At 37.7% G+C, this 19723-nt stretch overlaps 2 protein-coding genes across 6 annotated transcripts in view; one reads left to right on the top strand and one right to left on the bottom strand.

Annotated features, from left to right (window-relative positions):
• The window catches only part of LOC127510966 (fish-egg lectin-like), a 736337-nt gene that overhangs the window by 336779 nt on the left and 379835 nt on the right, over positions 1 to 19723 (bottom strand). The gene's annotated exons all lie outside the window — the stretch shown is intronic.
• nav3 (neuron navigator 3) overlaps positions 1 to 19723 on the top strand; it is a 169423-nt gene that overhangs the window by 144351 nt on the left and 5349 nt on the right. For 2 of the 5 annotated variants that reach the window (XM_051891150.1, XM_051891147.1), the window contains 16 exons: positions 802 to 885; positions 1716 to 1827; positions 3028 to 3149; positions 7076 to 7099; positions 7580 to 7755; positions 9351 to 9504; positions 11220 to 11406; positions 12570 to 12667; positions 12778 to 12873; positions 12958 to 13126; positions 13211 to 13446; positions 15327 to 15481; positions 16842 to 16913; positions 17128 to 17324; positions 17406 to 17524; positions 17618 to 17821. In XM_051891150.1, coding sequence (XP_051747110.1) covers positions 802 to 885; positions 1716 to 1827; positions 3028 to 3149; positions 7076 to 7099; positions 7580 to 7755; positions 9351 to 9504; positions 11220 to 11406; positions 12570 to 12667; positions 12778 to 12873; positions 12958 to 13126; positions 13211 to 13446; positions 15327 to 15481; positions 16842 to 16913; positions 17128 to 17324; positions 17406 to 17524; positions 17618 to 17821 — 2205 coding nt within the window. Of the gene's footprint in view, positions 1 to 801; positions 886 to 1715; positions 1828 to 3024; positions 3150 to 7075; positions 7100 to 7579; positions 7756 to 9350; positions 9505 to 11219; positions 11407 to 12569; positions 12668 to 12777; positions 12874 to 12957; positions 13127 to 13210; positions 13447 to 15326; positions 15482 to 16841; positions 16914 to 17127; positions 17325 to 17405; positions 17525 to 17617; positions 17822 to 19723 lie in introns of all 5 variants that reach the window. The other 3 variants (XM_051891148.1, XM_051891146.1, XM_051891151.1) reach the window with 2 other exon arrangements.

The following is a 19723-nucleotide window of genomic DNA, read 5'->3' as shown; positions in this document are numbered from 1 at the left end:
GAACTCCTTCTCAGTAACATGCTTCTGAAACATGCTTCAAAGCCATTGACAACTGTTGAGGAGTCCACAGCACTGTTCAGATTGCCTGTGCCGTATAGATCAGAGTTACCCAGGAGGAATCCTCCAGAGGCTCAGACTGGGTGGATACAAAGATATATGATGGTTTTTCCCGCTCAGATGCCCAGAGTGTGCTGTACGTTTTTATATACAAAAGAATAAACTTAACAGATCTGAAAATCTATACTGTGGGTCTCACCGTGTACTTATATTTGTTTTACACCCACTGCATTCATAATATTGGCTTCATTAGTTTGTGTTGCCGAATACAAAACAGGCTTTGTGAGTTTGGTATGCTTAGAATGAAAAACAAGTGTCAGCAAGGATACATTAAATTGATCGAAAGTGACAGAATAGACATTTGTAATGTCAAAAAAGATTTCTATATCAAATAAATTCTGTTCTTTTGAATCTTATATTTATCAAAGGATACTAAAAAAAATTATGATGGTTTACCCAAAAATATTAAGCAGCACAACCGTTTTCAACATTGATAATAATAAGAAATGTTTCCTGAGCAGTGAATCAGCATATTACAATGATTTCTGAATGATCATGTGACACTGAAGACTGAAAATTCAGCTTAGCCACACAAGAAACTACCTCTAGATGTTCAGTGACTGAACTTGGATAACCTTGAACCCAGAAAAGTTTCATTTTGCAATTCTTTCTCAGTTACCCTGTGGATTTGGTAAAGTATCTTATTAGAACCCTATGTTGAAATCTATGTGTGTGTTTTGACAGGCACACCTGGTGGCGGCATTTGAGAAGAGTCTGGCGAACATGACCTGTCGCCTGCAGAGTCTAACAATGACAGCAGAGCAAAAGGTAGGAAAGGACATACACATACAAATGTGAACAATAATTTAAATATTTGAATGTTTTCTGTGTTTGTTGATATTTAATAGCACGTATTCTACTATATTTGGACTGAGTAGTTCTTCCAACCACCCATCAACAAAACCATCCGGTCGTCATGTAAATGTAACCTTCAGGTTAAAATGTGAAACTGCTCCCTTAATTTGCACAAAGCACCCTCCTCGACTTAATGAGTTCCTGCCCATGTTAATCCCTCTTGAATAAACCATCAGAGATTACAGAGGGACATCTTTGTTAAGACAGCCCGACTTTCAATTAAAGGCGAATCCCTATCGCAAGCGTGAGAATCCTGAGCTCTGGATCTACAGAGAGACCGTGTTGTGATGGGATTGGGGGCTGCAACACATGCTCAGTTCCTCAGCTCAGTGGGGCGCTTATCTCCACATGTGCTTTTTTTGGCAGGAAACATCTGATAGAGGAATAAAGACAGCTGGTGGTACGAGAGGGAGTTTGCGTTTTGCCTACAAAAGAGTTTGTGTAGGGTCAAAAACCAAAAGTGCCATGTGGCTCACTTCCTGTCTAGTGATTCTGAAGTAATGCTGATTTGATATTTTAATGAGCAATGTTTGCTAGCATCACAATTATTATTGTGCATATTTAGGGTTTGGGATTTAAACAAACCTCTAACCATAAGTATTCAACTTTGGTGCATGCACCATTTGAGCAACAGACATTAATTAAAATCATGTGGCTTGTTAAGGGGAGGTGTGCTTTTACTTTTCTAAGCGATCAGGGGAAGTCGGTTGTGTTTATACTCAATGTAACTGTGTTTGTTGTAGGAGTCCGAGCTGGCAGAGTTGAGAGAGACCATTGAAGCATTGAAGGCTCAGAACACAGATGCTCAGACGGCCATTCAAGTGGCCCTCAACGGCCCTGATCACGTTCATAAAGGTGCTGCTTGTATAGACACTTCAAAATCTGTCATAACTTTCTGTTTCACAATTATTCAAGGAATATTTCAGGTTCAAGTTAAGGTGCAGTTATATTTACCATTGTTTGGCGAATTTGTGAATTGAACACCGATGTGAAATCCAGTCATTTCAGTAGGAATCCTTGCAATTTGCATGCAAAAGATTTCCCCATACTGATTTCACTATGGTATCAAGTTGTTCACGCAGCAAATTCGCTGTGTCGACTAACAGAACTGTACTTGGTTTGAAAGTGACTTCTGAGTGAGCTGTGCTTCATACGTCACTACACTATTGATGATAAACTATGAGTGTTTTTGTTCACTAAAATTCACCAAAATTTTCACTTAATGTGACTGCACCTTTAAACTCATTCAGCAGCACTTGTGGTATAATCGATTGCCGGAAAATTTAATTTCAACTTCTTTTCTTTTTCTTTTTTTTATATGATTTAAGTTTGAAAAAATCACTTACTAACATTTTCTGTGTAAAGGTATATGCCATTTTACTAAGCTTTAAAGGGTTAGTTCACCCAAAAATGAACTCATTTATTACTCACCCTCATGTCGTTCCAAACCCATAAGACCTTAGTTCATCTTCGGAACACATATTTTTGATTAAATCCAAGAGGTTTTTTTGTCCCCTATAGAAAGCAATGAAATTACTACATTCAAGGTCCAGAAAGGTAGTAAAGACATCGTTAAAATAGTCAACATGACTGCAGTGGTTCAACCTTAATGTTATGAAGTGATGAGAATACTTTTTGTGTGCAAAAACAAAAATAATGACTTTATTCAACAATTTCACAAATGTACACATTTTTACACAATTTTAACATCAAGGTTGAACCACTGCAGCCACGTTGACTATTTTAACGATGTCTTTACTACTTTTCTGGACCTTGAATATGGTAATTACGTTGCTTTCTATGGGTGATAAAAAAACCTCTTGGATTTCATCAAAAATATCTTAATTTGTGTTCCGAAGATGAACGAAGGTCTTATGGGTTTGGAACGACATAAGGGTGAGTAATTAATGACTGAAATTTCATTTCTGGGTGAACTAAGCCTTTAAGCTTTACTTTTCTGCTTTTAAATTGGCCCTATTCACTTCCATTGTAAGTTCCACTATAACTCTCAAATGTTTGTTACGCATTGACCGTTTGTGTGTCTGTGTGTAGCAGACCTGAGGATCCGTCGACAGCACTCGTCAGAAAGTATGTCCAGTATTAACAGTGCAGCCAGCCATTCCAGTATGGGTAGCGCTAAAGATGCAGAAGACAAGAAGAAAAAGAAGAAAAGCTGGGTGAGTGATTGCACAAGGCTTCATTATCACACCGTAAGGCTTGTCCACGTTTAGAATGATGACTACAACTGTGATGAAAGAGCACAGCATTTGAAAAAAAGTTAGAGCAAGGAGAAATTGTGATCAAATATAAAAATATATGAATCACTGCATTAGATAACAAAATATCAAACTAAGTGACAACTGCAGTCAATGTTTAAAGAGCTTATAGAGCCGAGAACAGTTTGTAATTGTACCGTACCTAACCAAGCTCAAGTGGAAATATAACTGGAACCTTGACGGTGGGAAAGCACTTTAGATGTGATTTCAGTATCCAAATACTTTTTGGGGCAAAAACTGCATAAATGGCTTTTATTTTGCATTTGCATTTGGCTGAGGCTTTTATTCAAAGCGACTTACAATGTAATGAACACATTTATAATGTACATATTTACATTTTATCAGTTTTTGCTTTCCCTGGGAATCGAACCCATGACCTTCACTATGTTAGCATCTAGATATAATAATAATGCTTTTTTTTTTTAAACCTTTACTAACTTTATAGGAGGAAACAAAAAGTATAGAAAATCATCATATTCTACAAGGCTTTTTTCAAATGTTTCTACAATGAAGTGATATTTATTTAGTCATCATTCTAGTAGTGGCATCCTCTCTCGCTCAGTTTCCACTTTGGGAACATCAAGAACACGTAGCACAAACATTTCTGTCATTTCACCCCCTTCCGGCTGTCTCACCCTCTTTCACACCCTCTCTCACACTTTCTTTGTCTTTCACTTTCTCACCACACCTCCAGGGAAAGGATAGAGGACACAAGGTGACTATAACACCCTCAAACTCTCCTGCATGCCCGTATGGAGGATCCGACATGCTCGTCCCATTTTTTCCCCTCAGTGGCCCTTCAAACCCCTAAACTTCCTCACCCTTCAGTTCTTACCCTTTAAAAAAACATATCTTTATATCTTCTTTGAGGAATGCACTGATTAAGAACGTCTTCTCGCTCAGGTCACAGTCATTACTGGTGATATATTTATGTTATTAAGATGCAATTGTGCATGTTTTACTCCTTGTCAGCTGTTCTAGTTCACTGGCAGCTGTTTCACAGATTTATTATCTCCTAACGCTAGCAGGCTGTTGTTTATTCTCATTTAGGGTGTGCATTAAGTCAAGAGCACTTGAGGTAAACAGCTGTTTGAAAAATAACATTGGCATCATGTGCAGCAGTTATGGCTACTTTTCCTCGAGCTGCCCTGGACTCTTGTAATGAGAGCAAAGCTCAAACCGAGCTCATAAATACCAATCACCTCTTTATTTATGCGCCTATTAATTATTCATCAGCATAACTTGAGGTAGTGTGGTCTCTGGATTCAGACAGTCTGCAAATGCTGCTCAAAGGTGAAAGACAGTGAGAAAGCAAACTAAAAAGAAAGCGAGTGAGACGAGGATTGCAAAATAGTACATTCATAGCAGGGCTCAACAATAAGGATGCATTGTGAGAGAGAGTTGTGGGACAGTTTTGTTTTGCCTTCTATTAAATATAAGTATTAAATATGTTCAATACACATACAGTTGTGGTCAGAATTATTGCCACCCTTGGTAAATATGATCAAAGATGACTGTGAAAATAAATCTGCATTGTTTACCCTTTTGATCTTTAATTCATAAAATTAGCAAAAATATAACTTTTCATTGAAGGAAAATAATTAAAAAAAGTGTGGGGGGTTGGGGGATCACATTATGAAATAAATGTTTTTCTCCAAAACACGTTGGCCACAATTATTGGCACGCCTAGAATTTTTTATGAGTAAAATATCTCTGATGTATATCAGAATTCCCATTCATATTTACATTTTTTTTTAGCACACCAGGGTGATCATGAACATGAAATTGTCCAGCCATGACTTCCTGTTCCACATGAGTATAAACATAAGGAAACACAAAGGCCAAATTCCCTTAATCATTCATCACAATGAGTAAAACCAAAGAATATAGTTCCGATGTGCAGCAAATAATTGTTGAGCTTCACAAAATAGAAAGTGGCTGTAAGAAAATAGCTAATGAATTGAAAATCCTCATTTCCACTATAAGGGCAATAATTAAGAGGTTCCAATCAACTAAAGATGTTACAAATCTGCCTGGAAGAGGACGTGTGTCTAAATCGTCCTAATGCGCGGTGAGGAGGAAAGTTTGAGTGGCCAAAGACTCTCCAAGAATCACAGCTGGAGAATTGCAGAGATTAGTTGAGTCTTGAGTCTCAGAAAGCCTAAAAAAAAATTATCAAACAGCACCTACATCCCACAAGTTGTTCAGGAGGGTTTCAAGAAAAATCCTCTGCTCTCATCCAGAAACAATCTCCAGCATATTCAGTTGTCAGACAAGACTGGAACTTCAAATGGAACAGGCTTCTATGGTCAGATGAAACTAAAAAAAGAGCTTTTTGGCAGCAAACCCACCAGATGGGTTTGGTGCACTCATGGATAAAAAGTACCCCATGCCCACGGTTAAATATACTGCTGGATCTTTAATGTTGTGGGCCTATTTTTCTGCTGGAGGCCCTGGACATCTTGTTCAGATACATGGTGTCATGGATTCTATCAAATACCAACAGATAAAAAATCTAAACCTGACCGCTTCTGCTAGAAATCCAGTAATGGGCCGTGGTTGGATCGTCCATCAGGACAATGATCCAAAACAAATATCAAAACCAACACAAAAATGTGTCACTGAGCACAAAATAAAGCTTCTGCCATGGTCATTGCAGTCCCCTGAACTGAACCCTAAAGAAAATGAGTGGAGTGAACTGAAGAGAAGACGCACCAACATGGAGCTGGGAATCTGAAGGATCTGGAGAGATTCTGTATGAAGGAATGGTCTCTGATCTCTTGTCAGGTGTTCTCCAAACTCATCAGGCATTATAGAAGACGACTCAGAGCTGTTATCTTGGCGAAAGGAGGTTGCAAAAAGTATTGAATAAAAGGGTGCCAATAATTGTGGCCAACGTGTTTTGGAGAAAAACTTTTATTTCATAATGTGATTTTTTTTCCCCCACACTTTCAATTCTTTTCCTTCAATGAAAAGTTAGATTTTTGCTAATTTTATGAATTAAAGATCAAAAGGATAAACAATGCAGATTTATTTTTTACAGTCATCTTTGATCATATTTACCAAGGGTGCCAATAATTCTGACCACAACTGTATATAAAATTGAAATTTAAAATGCTCTGTTAGCTGTGGTGTCAAGACATCTATAAATATGATTAAAAGATTAATATGAGGCAGAAGTACAGAATGTCACATTTTATTATTGACTGTTTCAACACAAAATGTTTTACCAACTAAGAAGTACAACACTTTTAGAGTTTCATCCCTCTTCCTAATGTGAGCATAAGTATTGTAACGGTTTAACTTAAAGTAAATGTAAAAGTGTAAAAGCTAATATTTAATTGTAAATCCCTTGCAAGCAATCACAGGAGCGAGTCTGTTACCCATAGACATCACCAGACTCTTGGTTTCACACTTTGAAATGCTTTTCCAGTACTTTAATGCAGCCATTTTTAAACGGTTGCTTGTTTGGGGAGTTTCTGCCTTTAGTCTTCTCTTCATTTGGTGAAATGCTTGATTGGGACACTTTTTTAAATTCATCTCAAATGCAAAAAGTGTCCCAATCACCATGAATTCACCCTACATTATACTTATTTTTGATGTAAGTACATCTAATATGAAGTGGGACCCAAAAAAGAAAATATTTTGAAGTTGAGGAAGTAGAGTTCCAGTCAAATGCTGTTATGTGGAATTACAGACACAGCCTCCATGAGTCATTCAGAGCTAATCAAATGAACAATGAATAAATGATGCTGCTGTGTCTGAATATTCTGGTCCAGCAGGGAACGTTTCAGTCAGTAGTAACAATGAGTGTGTTTTGTCCATAGGTGGCTGATTCCATTCCCGCCCAGGTCAGTGTTTTCACGTCCCACACTACTGCGGCTTTTTGCCTCTGATAACCTCAACCCCACCCCCCACACACCACCAGCACCAACTGCCCCCCTACAGCCTCCCCCCCCCCCCCCCTTCCAAAGTCTTAATTGTTTCAATAGAAATATGTGCATGCCACCAGCTTCCCCAGTCCCACTGACTGCCAGTATGTTTCTGCTGCTTAATTAGTTCTGCACAGTGAATTTTACGAGCAGGTCGTTATTTAGAAATGTTACATCAACCAAAATGTTACATCAACCATATCACCTTATTTATAACCTATACTTTAAACTGGCTGAAATCACCATGTGATGTTTACAAGACTTTTGAATGATCTGTTAAGCATTATATAATGCAAAAATATTTGTTGAATGAATGTTTTAGGCTACATTCAGACATTGTGGCATGCGTTGGTTACCACAGAAGATAATTTATATTGTTATTTTGTGTTTTTCTTACAGTTGCGGAGCTCCTTTAAGCAGGCCTTCAGCAAGAAAAAGACCAACAAGCCCCAATCGTCTCATGATGAGATTGAAGAGATGACTGACTCATCCCTCCCTTCTTCGCCCAAACTACAACACACCGACAGACAGACCAGCACCACCCAACCACTGCGCTCATCACCGTCCACCACAGAGTGAGTGCAGACACAGTACATGCATATACACCTCTATAAAATGTAGTAGGTGCTTAAACATGCACATATTTGTTATGTTTTAATATCATTTGTTTGTATTTCAAGTTACTCTCTTGCACACAAAGGGCCATAACACATTCAACACATTTATCACCAGTACCTTCCACTTGAGTTTCAGTGATTTTATTGCTTGTTTTTGTTTTTTGCTCTCTTTCTTTTTTGGTAATCTTATTTATATTTCATCCTATCCTTTAATCATATCTGTATTCTGTCCTTGTTCCTCAATTTCATGTGTCTTCAGAAAGTGTTTTTGTGATAGCAAGTCCTCCCCCATTTGGATGCCAAAGAAAAAGTCAAACGGTCATGTGGTCTACAAGCACAGATCTCGGTAACAGGCACAGTGTGGCATGCTGGGAAGGATTGAGAGTGTGCAGTGACTAAAATCATTAAAGCTACATCTAATTAACAAAAGATATCCCTCCCCTATATTTCAGTTACAAATGAGACTTGTATGACAAAATACATTAAAATTTTAATTGTAATGGGGGATGTACTAAAAAATGGGAAATTTTATAAAGGAGATTTTTGTAAAAACAAACAAACAAAAAAAACTTCAATATATGCTAATAAAAAGTCAAACTCATCTATAATCATTTAGAAAAAAAAAGTTTACATTATTGCATTAAATTATTATTTACTATATGTTGCTTTAACTTCAATAATTTGCCTGTGCTTAAAGGCCCTTTCACACCAAGGATGATAACTATAATGATAATGATGATGATAATGATAACTTAAGATTTAATAGTCGTTCTAATCCTATGAGAATAGAGAAGTCTACACCACAACTATAATGATAACGACATAGAGAATTGATATTGTTGGAATCACTTTCATAATGATTTTTTACAGATTATGAACGATAAAAACATTGACACCCATCCTGCTTTAAAGAGAGTTCATTTGAAGCAGCAGATGACTGCAGTGCGATTATCATAAACAGAATGATATTGTGCATTGGTTTGGGTGCTAATAAAGTTATCATTATAGTTATCGTTCTTGGTTTGAGCAAGCCTTAATAATGGACAACATGAAGGATTCCCACTTCCTGTTTGTGTTGATCATGAGTGTGATCTCTAATGTCGCATTCCATTCAGCTCGAAATGTTGGAATGTCCTACCTAGATTTTTTTCTACCCAATAGAATTCCACTAAAATTCTGACTTCTTAACATGCATAAATTCACAACTGCGATTTCGTCAAGGTGTGGAGAAGTATGATGTCAGGCTAACATGGTGGCACCCAGGGAGCTTTACACAGTTCACGTTGAACATTTATGAACAATTGTATGCTTCAAGTACAAATATTTTGCGTCCAACTTTGAATGGAATGCAGCAAACGCCCCTCACAAATATAAAACACAAAGCCCAGTGTGTGAATTTGTGTGCATCAAAGTGTTTGTGCATATAAATATTCTCACCACATCTAATTCTCCAGGAGTTTGTTGTGTATTAAACCCACCTGTGTTTTGTAGCTCTCTTGGATCTGTAACAGTGTTGTGACCCGCTCCTCCCTGTATGGTGTGTGTTTGTGCAGACTGTGTGAATGTACAGAGGCTGAGGCCGAGATTATCCTACAGCTGAAGAACGAGCTGAGAGAGAAGGAGCTGAAGCTGACTGATATCAGACTGGAGGCGTTAAGCTCCGCCCACCACCTTGACCAGATACGAGAAGCCATGAACCGCATGCAGGTACACACACACGCACACACATACACATGCTGACTCACTCCTGAGCCCTGCAACATTATATGAATTTCTAATACAGTGTCTTAGTGCAATTTAGTGATCTATCGAAAATCTGTTTTACATTGTAAACTGTGAAATTAACCAAATAAAATGAGTATATTTCATGCAAGTACTACTTAAAGTTCATTGTAACTTAATAGAGAAAAAGTTAAGTGAACTCAATAACTGATTATAGTTGTCTGAACTTAAACTAAATGAGTTCACCAGAGTTTTAATTCGCAGCATGCTTTGCGTCAGACTGCATAAATGTTGAAATTAATTGTTATTTTGTGTGTTTTTGCATAAGATTAATATATATTTTAAATTTGTTCATGTTTAATCTTCTGTTATGTTGGGATTTATAGGGTTTGTGTTATGTTATATTAAAGCCTGTGGTTAGGTGGATGGACTGCATTATTTGTAGACTATGTATGCAGACAAATGCATAGTGATAGTCTTTTTGCTAGTTATATGCAAGTGTGCTATTGGGCTCATTTATAAAAGCTTCTTAAATGTCCTAATTGAACTATGTCCTAATCCTGACTTAATCTAAGCCCTGTCTGTGAAACCAGGCCATTAAGTTCTTCTTAATCTTGGAGTTTGTTAACTTTAAAAATTGAGTTGCCTCAATATTGTTGAGTTCTGCCAACTTAAGAGGGTTTATAGTGAATGTTTTTAAAATAAATCTCTTAATGCTCACCAAGGATGCATTTATTTGATCAAAAATAAAATAAAAACATTATTTCAATTATTACCAAACTTATTACAATTTAAAATAACTGGTTTCTATTTTAGTATTATAGTATTATGTTAAAATGTATATTAAAATATTATAGTATTATATTAAAATGTCATTTATTCTCGTGATGGCAAAACTGAATGTTCATCATGAATGCATCATTACTTCAGTCTTCAGTGTCACATGATCCTTCAGAAATTACCCTAATATGCTGATTTGGTGCTCAAGAAACACTTTTTATAATTATCAATGTTGAAAACAGTCGTGCTGTGTACCCTAAACTTTTGAACAATAGTGCATAAAAATGAAAAAGTAAATAATAATAACAATAATAATAATAATATATAAAAGTACTCTATTAGGACCCACACAGAACACTCATGGGAAAGAGTCCCACAAACTCCAGAGAGAGTTGATATGTTTAAAGAACTGTTTGCCAGCAAACACTTATACTGCTTATGCTGCAAAAAAAGTCAGACTGAATCATTTAAAGTCTGAAACAGAGTGATTGAATGAGTAAGATCAAAGAAACTGTTGATAAAAGGGCCAAATTGCTCTAATTCCAAGATAAAACAACCAGACTGTGTTGTTCATAGTATCTGTCTGAGCTTTTCTTTAGCACCGTTTTGCTGAGCCTGGCACACAAGAATAATCTAAAGATTAAAGAAATCTTTAAACTAACTTCTCACAGTCATTAAAAGCCTTAGAAACAGTTTAGAAACTTAGACAACAGAAAGCAATCTAATCCTAATCTTCTTAGTATGTCACAAAAGCTTATTTCAGTTTTGAAGTGTGTGGGAAAGTTACTTTTTTTCTAGTCACATAATAGTATGTGTTGACTGCATATATATGTCTGTTCATATAGGGAAATGTAGTTTTATTGTAGCTATCATTGTAGTTTTGACATTACCTGTTTGTTTGTTTGTTTTATTATGTACAGAATGAGATTGAGCTGCTGAAGGCGGAGAATGACAGACTCAAGTCCAGTGGCAACACCACACCTGCTGCCACACCTGCTAAAACAGCCCGCCCCCCATCAGAAACCTCCAGCACGTCCTCCTCATCCTCACGGCAATCTCTGGGGCTGTCGCTAAACAACCTCAACATCACTGACACCATTATGTCAGGTCAGGCTTTGCTTCATAATTTGCATGTAGCGTATTTGGGGCTAACAATGTTTCCATCCAACAATATTGTTCCTCTGTTTTGTTATTGTTATAGTTGTGATGTGGACTCTGCTATTGTCTTGAGAGATTGAGAGATTTTTTAAAGCTTAATGTTATTGTTATAGTTTTCGTTCTTGTTGTGAAATAAACAGGCATTAAAGGGTTAGTTCACCCAAAAATGAAATTTCTGTTATTAATTACTCACCCTCATTTCGTTCCAAACCCGTAAGACCTTCGTTCATCTTTAGAACACAAACTTGCATTCATCTTGCTTTTACTACGTCAACTGTGTCAAATTTGTGTTCCGAAGATGAATGAAGGTCTTACGGGTGTGGAACGACATGAGGGTGAGTAATTAATGACAGAAATTAAATTTTTTGGTGAACTAACCCTTGAAGAACTGCAATTTCTTATGACAAATACAACCAAATCACAACACAGCCAGTGTAGATTTGCATATGTCTGTATTATTGATGATTCTGGTGTGGCGCTGATGAAAATTCTGGCATGGGAAAGACCATTACACAGCTGTGCAGGAAGAAAAAGAACGCAGCGAAGAGTGAAATGGCCTCTTTTCTGTAAGGGAGGATTTGAACGGTGTGTCTGTGACCACGTTTTGGGGCGGGATGGCGAGGACTCGCTTGCTCTCCGGCTAATTAAAAGTAGTGACTTATGCGCTCTCTCAGGACTTTGGGCTGCTTAATTGATGGAGAGATGTGTGGAGGAGCACCAGAGCGTGGGCAGATGTGTGGTGGAGGGACGTTATCACTCCTCTGCAGAACCTCTTGCAGGATGAATACAAAGCACCTCCTTTCTGTCCATTCACCAAGCTCCTTGTACAAGGCCCATCAAAGCCGCACTCCTCCATTAACAGCCTTCTTCCTTTATTCAAAGCCCTGTTAAAACCAAACAGCTCAGCCCTGCAGACAACAAAGCTTAAAGCGGTCGGCGTTTAACTACAGTCAAAGCTGAACATTAGTGTCTCCGCTTGCTGAATTTGTCAGCGCTGAAAAGGTTCTTCTCCCCCACATTCAATGACTCACTTGCCGATAAGTCTTTTGAGTTGTTCGGGCTTTGATAATTTTGTCACGCAGTGAGTTTGAAGTTTGTGTTTGTGTGCATAGATATTCTGCTGGATGACGGCTATGAGGGCAACCTACGCAAAGAGGGAAGGAGCGTCCGTATAGTGGTCACCATCAACAGTGACTCCAACAAGACCAAGGTATAGAGTGATTTTAACTAACCTGTTTTAATTTCATTAGCTGTTTTGAAATGAAACTACTTGTATACAATACCTTACGAGCATAATTTCATATCCTCTCAACATCTAAGGCTATGCAGAAGAAGGTGTATCTGATTGGCTCCATTGGCGTCAGTGGCAAAACTAAGTGGGACGTGTTGGACGGAGTAATACGACGCTTGTTTAAGGTGGCACTTTAGCCTTTTTTAAAATTAAATGTATATTTCAGTTTCAATATTTCAGGTCTAACAGATTCATTTCCTTGCATTTAGGAGTATGTGTTCCGTGTGGACCCGTTGACCAGTCTGGGCCTGAATTCGGATAGTATAGTGTGCTACAGGATGGGGGATGTGGTCCGATCTCATGCTTCTGAGGTGCCTGAACTGTTGCCTTGTGGATATCTGGTGGGCGACAACAACGTCATCACAGTCAGCCTCAAAGGTGAGGAAACTCAAAAGGTTCTTAAAAGATGTAAAATGTGCAACAAAGATTTGAAGTAAGTCAAATGTCTTTCTGTTTATGTAGGTGTGAAGGAGGGTAGTATTGATGACTTGGTGTTTGATACACTAATCCCTAAACCCATCATTCAACGCTACTTGAACCTGCTGATGGAGCACCGTAGAATTATCTTGTCCGGTCCAAGTGGAACTGGCAAATCCTACCTAGCCACTAAACTAGCTTACTACATCATCTCCAAGACTGGTCGAGAGGTAACCGACACTAACCTGGCGAGCTTCAACGTGGACCAGAAATCCAGCAAGGTATGTATTTCCATTCTGGGAAGCATTCATTTTAAGATGCGCCACTAGTGGCACCAAATGGAATTGCTAAAATAATTGTTTTATTAAAAGCTTTCTAAAGATTCCCCTCATTTGCTATTGGCTGAACCAACATATACAGGTGCTGGTCATATAATTAGAATATCATCAAAAAGTTGATTTATTTCACTAATTCCATTCAAAAAGTGAAACTTGTATATTATATTCATTCATTACACACAGACCGATTGATGATTATAACTGACAACTAAGGAAAATCCCAAATTCAGTATCTCAGAAAATTTGAATATTACTTAAGACCAATACAAAGAAAGGATTTTTAGAAATCTTGGCCAACTGAAAAGTATGAACATGAAAAGTATGAGCATGTACAGCACTCAATACTTAGTTGGGGCTCCTTTTGCCTGAATTACTGCAGCAATGCGGCGTGGCATGGAGTCAATCAGTCTGTGGCACTGCTCAGGTGTTATAAGAGCCCAGGTTGCTCTGATAGTGGCCTTCAGCTCTTCTGCATTGTTGGGTCTGGCATATCGCATCTTCCTCTTCACAATACCCCATAGATTTTCTATGGGGTTAAGGTCAGGCGAGTTTGCTGGCTAATTAAGAACAGGGATACCATGGTCCTTAAACCAGGTACTGGTAGCTTTAGCACTGTGTGCAGGTGCCAAGTCCTGTTGGAAAATGAAATCTGCATCTCCATAAAGTTGGTCAGCAGCAGGAAGCATGAAGTGCTCTAAAACTTCCTGGTATACGGCTGCGTTGACCTTGGACCTCAGAAAACACAGTGGACCAACACCAGCAGATGACATGGCACCCCAAACCATCACTGACTGTGGAAACTTCACAAGCAACGTGGATTGTGTGCCTCTCCTCTCTTCCTCCAGACTCTGGGACCCTGATTTCCAAAGGAAATGCAAAATTTACTTTCATCAGAGAACATAACTTTGGACCACTCAGCAGCAGTCCAGTCCTTTTTGTCTTTAGCCCAGGCGAGACGCTTCTGACGCTGTCTGTTGTTCAAGAGTGGCTTGACACAAGGAATGAGACAGCTGAAACCCATGTCTTGCATACGTCTGTGCGTAGTGGTTCTTGAAGCACTGACCTCAGCTGCAGTCCACTCTTTGTGAATCTGCCCCACATTTTTGAATGGGTTTTGTTTCACAATCCTCTCCAGGGTGCGGTTATCCCTATTGCTTGTACACTTTTTTTCTACCACATCTTTTCCTTCCCTTCGCCTCTCTATTAATGTGCTTGGACACAGAGCTCTGTGAATAGCCAGCCTCTTTTGCAATGACCTTTTGTGTCTTGCCCTCCTTATGCAAGGTGTCAATGGTCGTCTTTTGGACAACTGTCAAGTCAGCAGTCTTCCCCGTGATTGTGTAGCCTACAGAACTAGACTGAGAGACCATTTAAAGGCCTTTGCAGGTGTTTTGAGTTAATTAGCTGATTAGAGTGTGGCACCAGGTGTCTTCAATACTGAACCTTTTCACAATATTCTAATTTTCTGAGATACTGAATTTGGGATTTTCCTTAGTTGTCGGTTATAATCATCAAAATTAAAAGAAATAAACATTTGAAATATATCAGTCTGTGTGTAATGAATGAATATAATATACAAGTTTCACTTTTTGAATGGAATTAGTAAAATCAACTTTTTGATGATATTCTAATTATATGACCAGCACCTGTAATCCCGCTCTAAACTTACGCCATTCATCAATAGTTGTCAGTATGCTCAAACAAAGAGCAATGTTTCAAAAGCGCCACAGACTTACAAATTTCTGGGAAATTAACCTGTGAAAAAGTAATGACAAAGTTTTCAGATGTGTAATACAGATGTGCTTTGTGTTTGCTCAAAGCAGGATCTTCGACAGTACCTCTCTAGCCTGGCCGAGCAGTGCAACACAGAGGAGTGTGAGATTGAGCTGCCCACTGTAGTTATTCTGGATAACCTTCATCATATTGGCTCCCTTAGTGACATCTTCAATGGATTCCTCAACTGCAAATATCACAAATGGTAATGATTCCTATTATTATCCCAAATTCGAGAACTTTTTTAAAATATATTTATTTGGCTTTTATATAAGCAATAAAGTACAAAGGTTTTGTAAATATTGTATGTAAGCAATAAGGTACGAGAGGCTGTGCTGTATCGTGAATAAGTCACGGCTGAAGGGTGTTGGTAGGCACGACGCGAATGCTGTCAGTCATGGGAAAACCCCTTAACTGTTAAAAGGACAAGATAATACATTGGACATTTAAACAGATTTTTTATTATGAACATAAGACCTGAAGGAAAAGACTAAATCTGAATGCAGGTAATAAACTCGCTCACTCGATCTCTTTCTCACAATACTCTTCTACATAATACAGTAAGCTTCAATGAACAATATCAGTTGAGAACAAACAGTTTACATTGCTAAGAGTGGTTGCTAAGGGTGTTGTGTAGTGATACACAGAACCGTTGGGTGAAGCGGTCCTAGCCGTATTTTATCGTGAATAAAACACAGCTATTGACCAATCAGAATCAATAAATATAAATATTGTATACAATATTGCAATATTGTATATATACACAACCCAAAGGGTTTTTTTTTTTTTTTTTTTTTAGTTTTTAATACTTTTATTCATCAAGGACACACTAAATTGATCAGAAGTGAAAGTAAAAACATTTATAATGTGACAAAATATTTGTATTTTAAATAAATGCTGTTCCTTTTAACTTTTTGTTCATCAAAGAATCTGTTTTCAACTGTTTTCATTGATACTAATACAAAATGTTTCTTAAGCACCAAATCAGCCTTTTAAAATGATTTCTGCTGGATCAGAAATAATATTTCACAATATTACTGCATTTTGATAAAATAAATGCAGCTTTGGGGAGCATAAGAGACTTTCAGATCCATTAAAAAAAATCTTACCGATCCCAAACTTTTGAACCGTAGTGTAGATACGACGAAAGGCCATTGTTAAGGTGAAGTGCCTGCAACCCCTCCAGCTGTGATTGTATACACAATAATGTTATTTATTATTATTTAATATTGGTTTTATTGATTACTGGTTTTAGACCAGCTACTACCTAATAATAATAAAAAGGACACACATTTTTCTATTTAAAAATGATGTGACATAAAAAATAAAAAATGATTATAGCACCTGACATGTAAATTAAGGTTAATAGTTTTCCTCTATGGATGCTGCTTTGCTTTATAGCTGTTTCTTTATCATGTATTTTAGCTGTATTGACCAATCAGCATCTAACACTGGACCGGTCTGTTTTATACCACAGTATGACACCCATTATAGTGGATTTTCCTTGTGTATCTGAAACTGAGCAAATGAATTGCATCTAATTATGTGCATCTGTCCTTCCACAGCCCGTATGTGATAGGAACTATGAACCAGGGTGTGTCCTCATCTCCAAACTTGGAGTTGCATCACAACTTCAGGTACTGTGTTCAAACTCAATGTAGCAGATGGTTGTGAACAAGACAGACACAATCTGATGATTGTTATTCTAGCCTCTCACCACATGGGGGCCATCAGTGATCGTATTTTACATTTGTCACTTGCCTACATACATACACATAATACAAAAACACAAACACACACTGATCTTTCCAGTCATGTTCTCAGTGTAATATCAGTCCATCTACCCCTCAGGTGGGTGCTGTGTGCCAACCACACTGAGCCGGTGAAGGGCTTCCTGGGCCGATTCCTGAGGAGAAAACTGATTGAAACTGAGATTGATAAGAACATGCGCAGTAACGACCTCATCAAAATCATCGACTGGATCCCCAAAACCTGGCAACATCTCAATTCCTTCTTAGAGGCTCACAGCTCCTCAGACGTCACTATCGGTAATAAAAGCAACACACAAGCCAATTAAAATATTTGATTTGGTTATGTTGCCCAGAGATGTTAAATCATGTTGCTTCTAGGTCCTCGGCTGTTCCTGTCCTGTCCAATGGATGCGGACGGCTCACGTGTGTGGTTTACTGACCTGTGGAACTATTCTCTAGTGCCATATCTACTGGAAGCAGTAAGAGAAGGACTGCAGGTACACATTTAACCACACACACTCATGTATTGTAGGTATTTCTCACAATTTATAGCCTAGATAAAACCTTTTTTTATCTGCTTATTGATCCAGCTGTATGGTAAGAGGGCGGCATGGGAGGACCCTTCCAAATGGGTGATTGACACCTACCCTTGGAGCTCCGCCTCCCTGCAGCATGAAGGCCAGTCACTGCTGCAGCTGCGGCCGGAGGATGTGGGCTACGATGGCTACACCTCCTCTAAAGACGGAGCCACCTCCAAACAAGTGTCTCAGAGCGACACAGAGGGAGACCCACTGGTAAAGATCGCTTCATAAAACATAGTTTGTTTAGATATACACTACTGTTCAAAAGTTTGGGGTCGGAGCAAACATACAGTAATATTGTGAAATAGTATTCCAATTTAAAATAGCTGTTTTCTATTCTAATATAATTTAATAATTCATTACTGTGATAGCAAAGCTAAATTTTCAGCCATTACTCAGTCTTCAGTGTCACATGATCCTTCAGAACTCGTTTTAATATTTTTTGTGGAAAATTTGATACATTTTTTTCCAGAATTCTTTGATAATAGAAAGTTCAAAAGAACAGCGTTTATTTTAAATGAAAATCTTTCGACACGTTATAAATGTCTTTACTGACACTTTTGATCAATTTAATGCATCCTTGCTAAATAAAAGTATTTAAAAAAAAAAAAAAAAACATATCCCAAACTTTTGAATGGTATTGTATACTGTACATTATAAGATACTAAGGACTACAGTATTAAATCACTAGTCATGCAAAATAACTTGCAAAATATATTTTTTTCTATATAGGCTAGAAACTGCCCAAGAGCAGCAAGGTGAAACATGGGCAATATTTGAGTAGGGGAAATGAATGTCAATTTTTCAGGTTACCGTTTATATGTGTATTTGTAAGGATAGCTGACGTGTGTTTATACATATACACATTCAAAATGGGAAATCTGAAAAATTCTGCATAGAAACTATAAAGTCTACAGTGCTATCTAGATCAAACGCTCACATACTCTTCAAAAAATGTTCATGAATAATAAAGACTTAGTAAACATGAACAAGCAGTTGCGTGGGGGTGTATGTGGGGGGTGGGGATAGGGTTAGGGGATAGAATATACAGTTTGTACAATATAGAATGTCTATGGAAAAGTCCCCATAAAACATGAAAACCCAATGTATGTGTGTGTGCGTGTGTGACAAAAAGAGAGAATCAAAACAAAACAGCTCTCTCCTACCCTCCTGTGGCCATAACTGTAATGTAAGAGTCTGAATGAGCACTACGAAATAAAGTCCTCTAGGTGGCAGCACTTACTACAAGCAATGGGACTTACTGTATTCATGAATCAGGACATGGGCAGAACAAATGTCTTTGTAAATAATACACAAAACCATTTTTATGTAACTTGTTACATTCAGTTCAGTTGAGAATGGATTTAGTAACACTTATACACAGAAATTGGTTCTGTTCGTATTTCATAAATAAGACCCAATCTCAAAAAGCCATTGCCCTTTTTTTTATGAACATCTATTAGTGTTAATTTCATTGTAATAATATTATAATAATGACTGTGGCTCCCTGAGGTCACTGGCTTGCTTTGCCAAAAGGCTTTTAAACAAATATTATTGCACTGTCTCATCTTGCTGTCTCCTCTCATTTCTTTTTTTTTTTTTTCTGAGAACAGACGTTCAGAGATTATAAGGTGACAACTGCTGTTGTTTGTTTAAGTATCAGTGATTAGTTTGAACTAGTTCAGTCTGATAACACTTGTGTTTATAGATTTAAGGATTTTAAATGTTGTAGTGTTTCTCTCTATTGTGTCTTTGTGTGAATGATGAGGTACAAACAATTCCTTCTATCTGTGTTTGTTCCAGTGTTTGTCTTTTTATAGTTACACTCCAGATGTGTTAAACTACAGTGTTACAATGGTCATTGATGTTCCTTGTTTGTAAACGAGTGCTGTGTAAACACCATTACTTTCGAGCTCCGTGGCTGTGTTTGAACATCACTAGTGTGGATGTGTGAGTTCATTACTGTACAACTGTAGTTGTGTGTTGTTTGTTTGTTTGTTTGTTTGTTTGAGCACAGACCCGTGTTGGGGAATGTTACATTTCAAAGTAACATAGTACACTATTGCATGTGGCCTGATCAAAAGGACTTAAAGGATTAGTTCACTTTCAAATGAA

Source organism: Ctenopharyngodon idella, chromosome 4, assembly GCF_019924925.1.
Source record: "Ctenopharyngodon idella isolate HZGC_01 chromosome 4, HZGC01, whole genome shotgun sequence".
NCBI classification, from domain to species: Eukaryota; Metazoa; Chordata; class Actinopteri; order Cypriniformes; family Xenocyprididae; genus Ctenopharyngodon; species Ctenopharyngodon idella.
The sequence above is the reverse complement of the archived record's forward strand: the minus strand, read 5'-3'. Positions and strand labels throughout refer to the sequence as shown.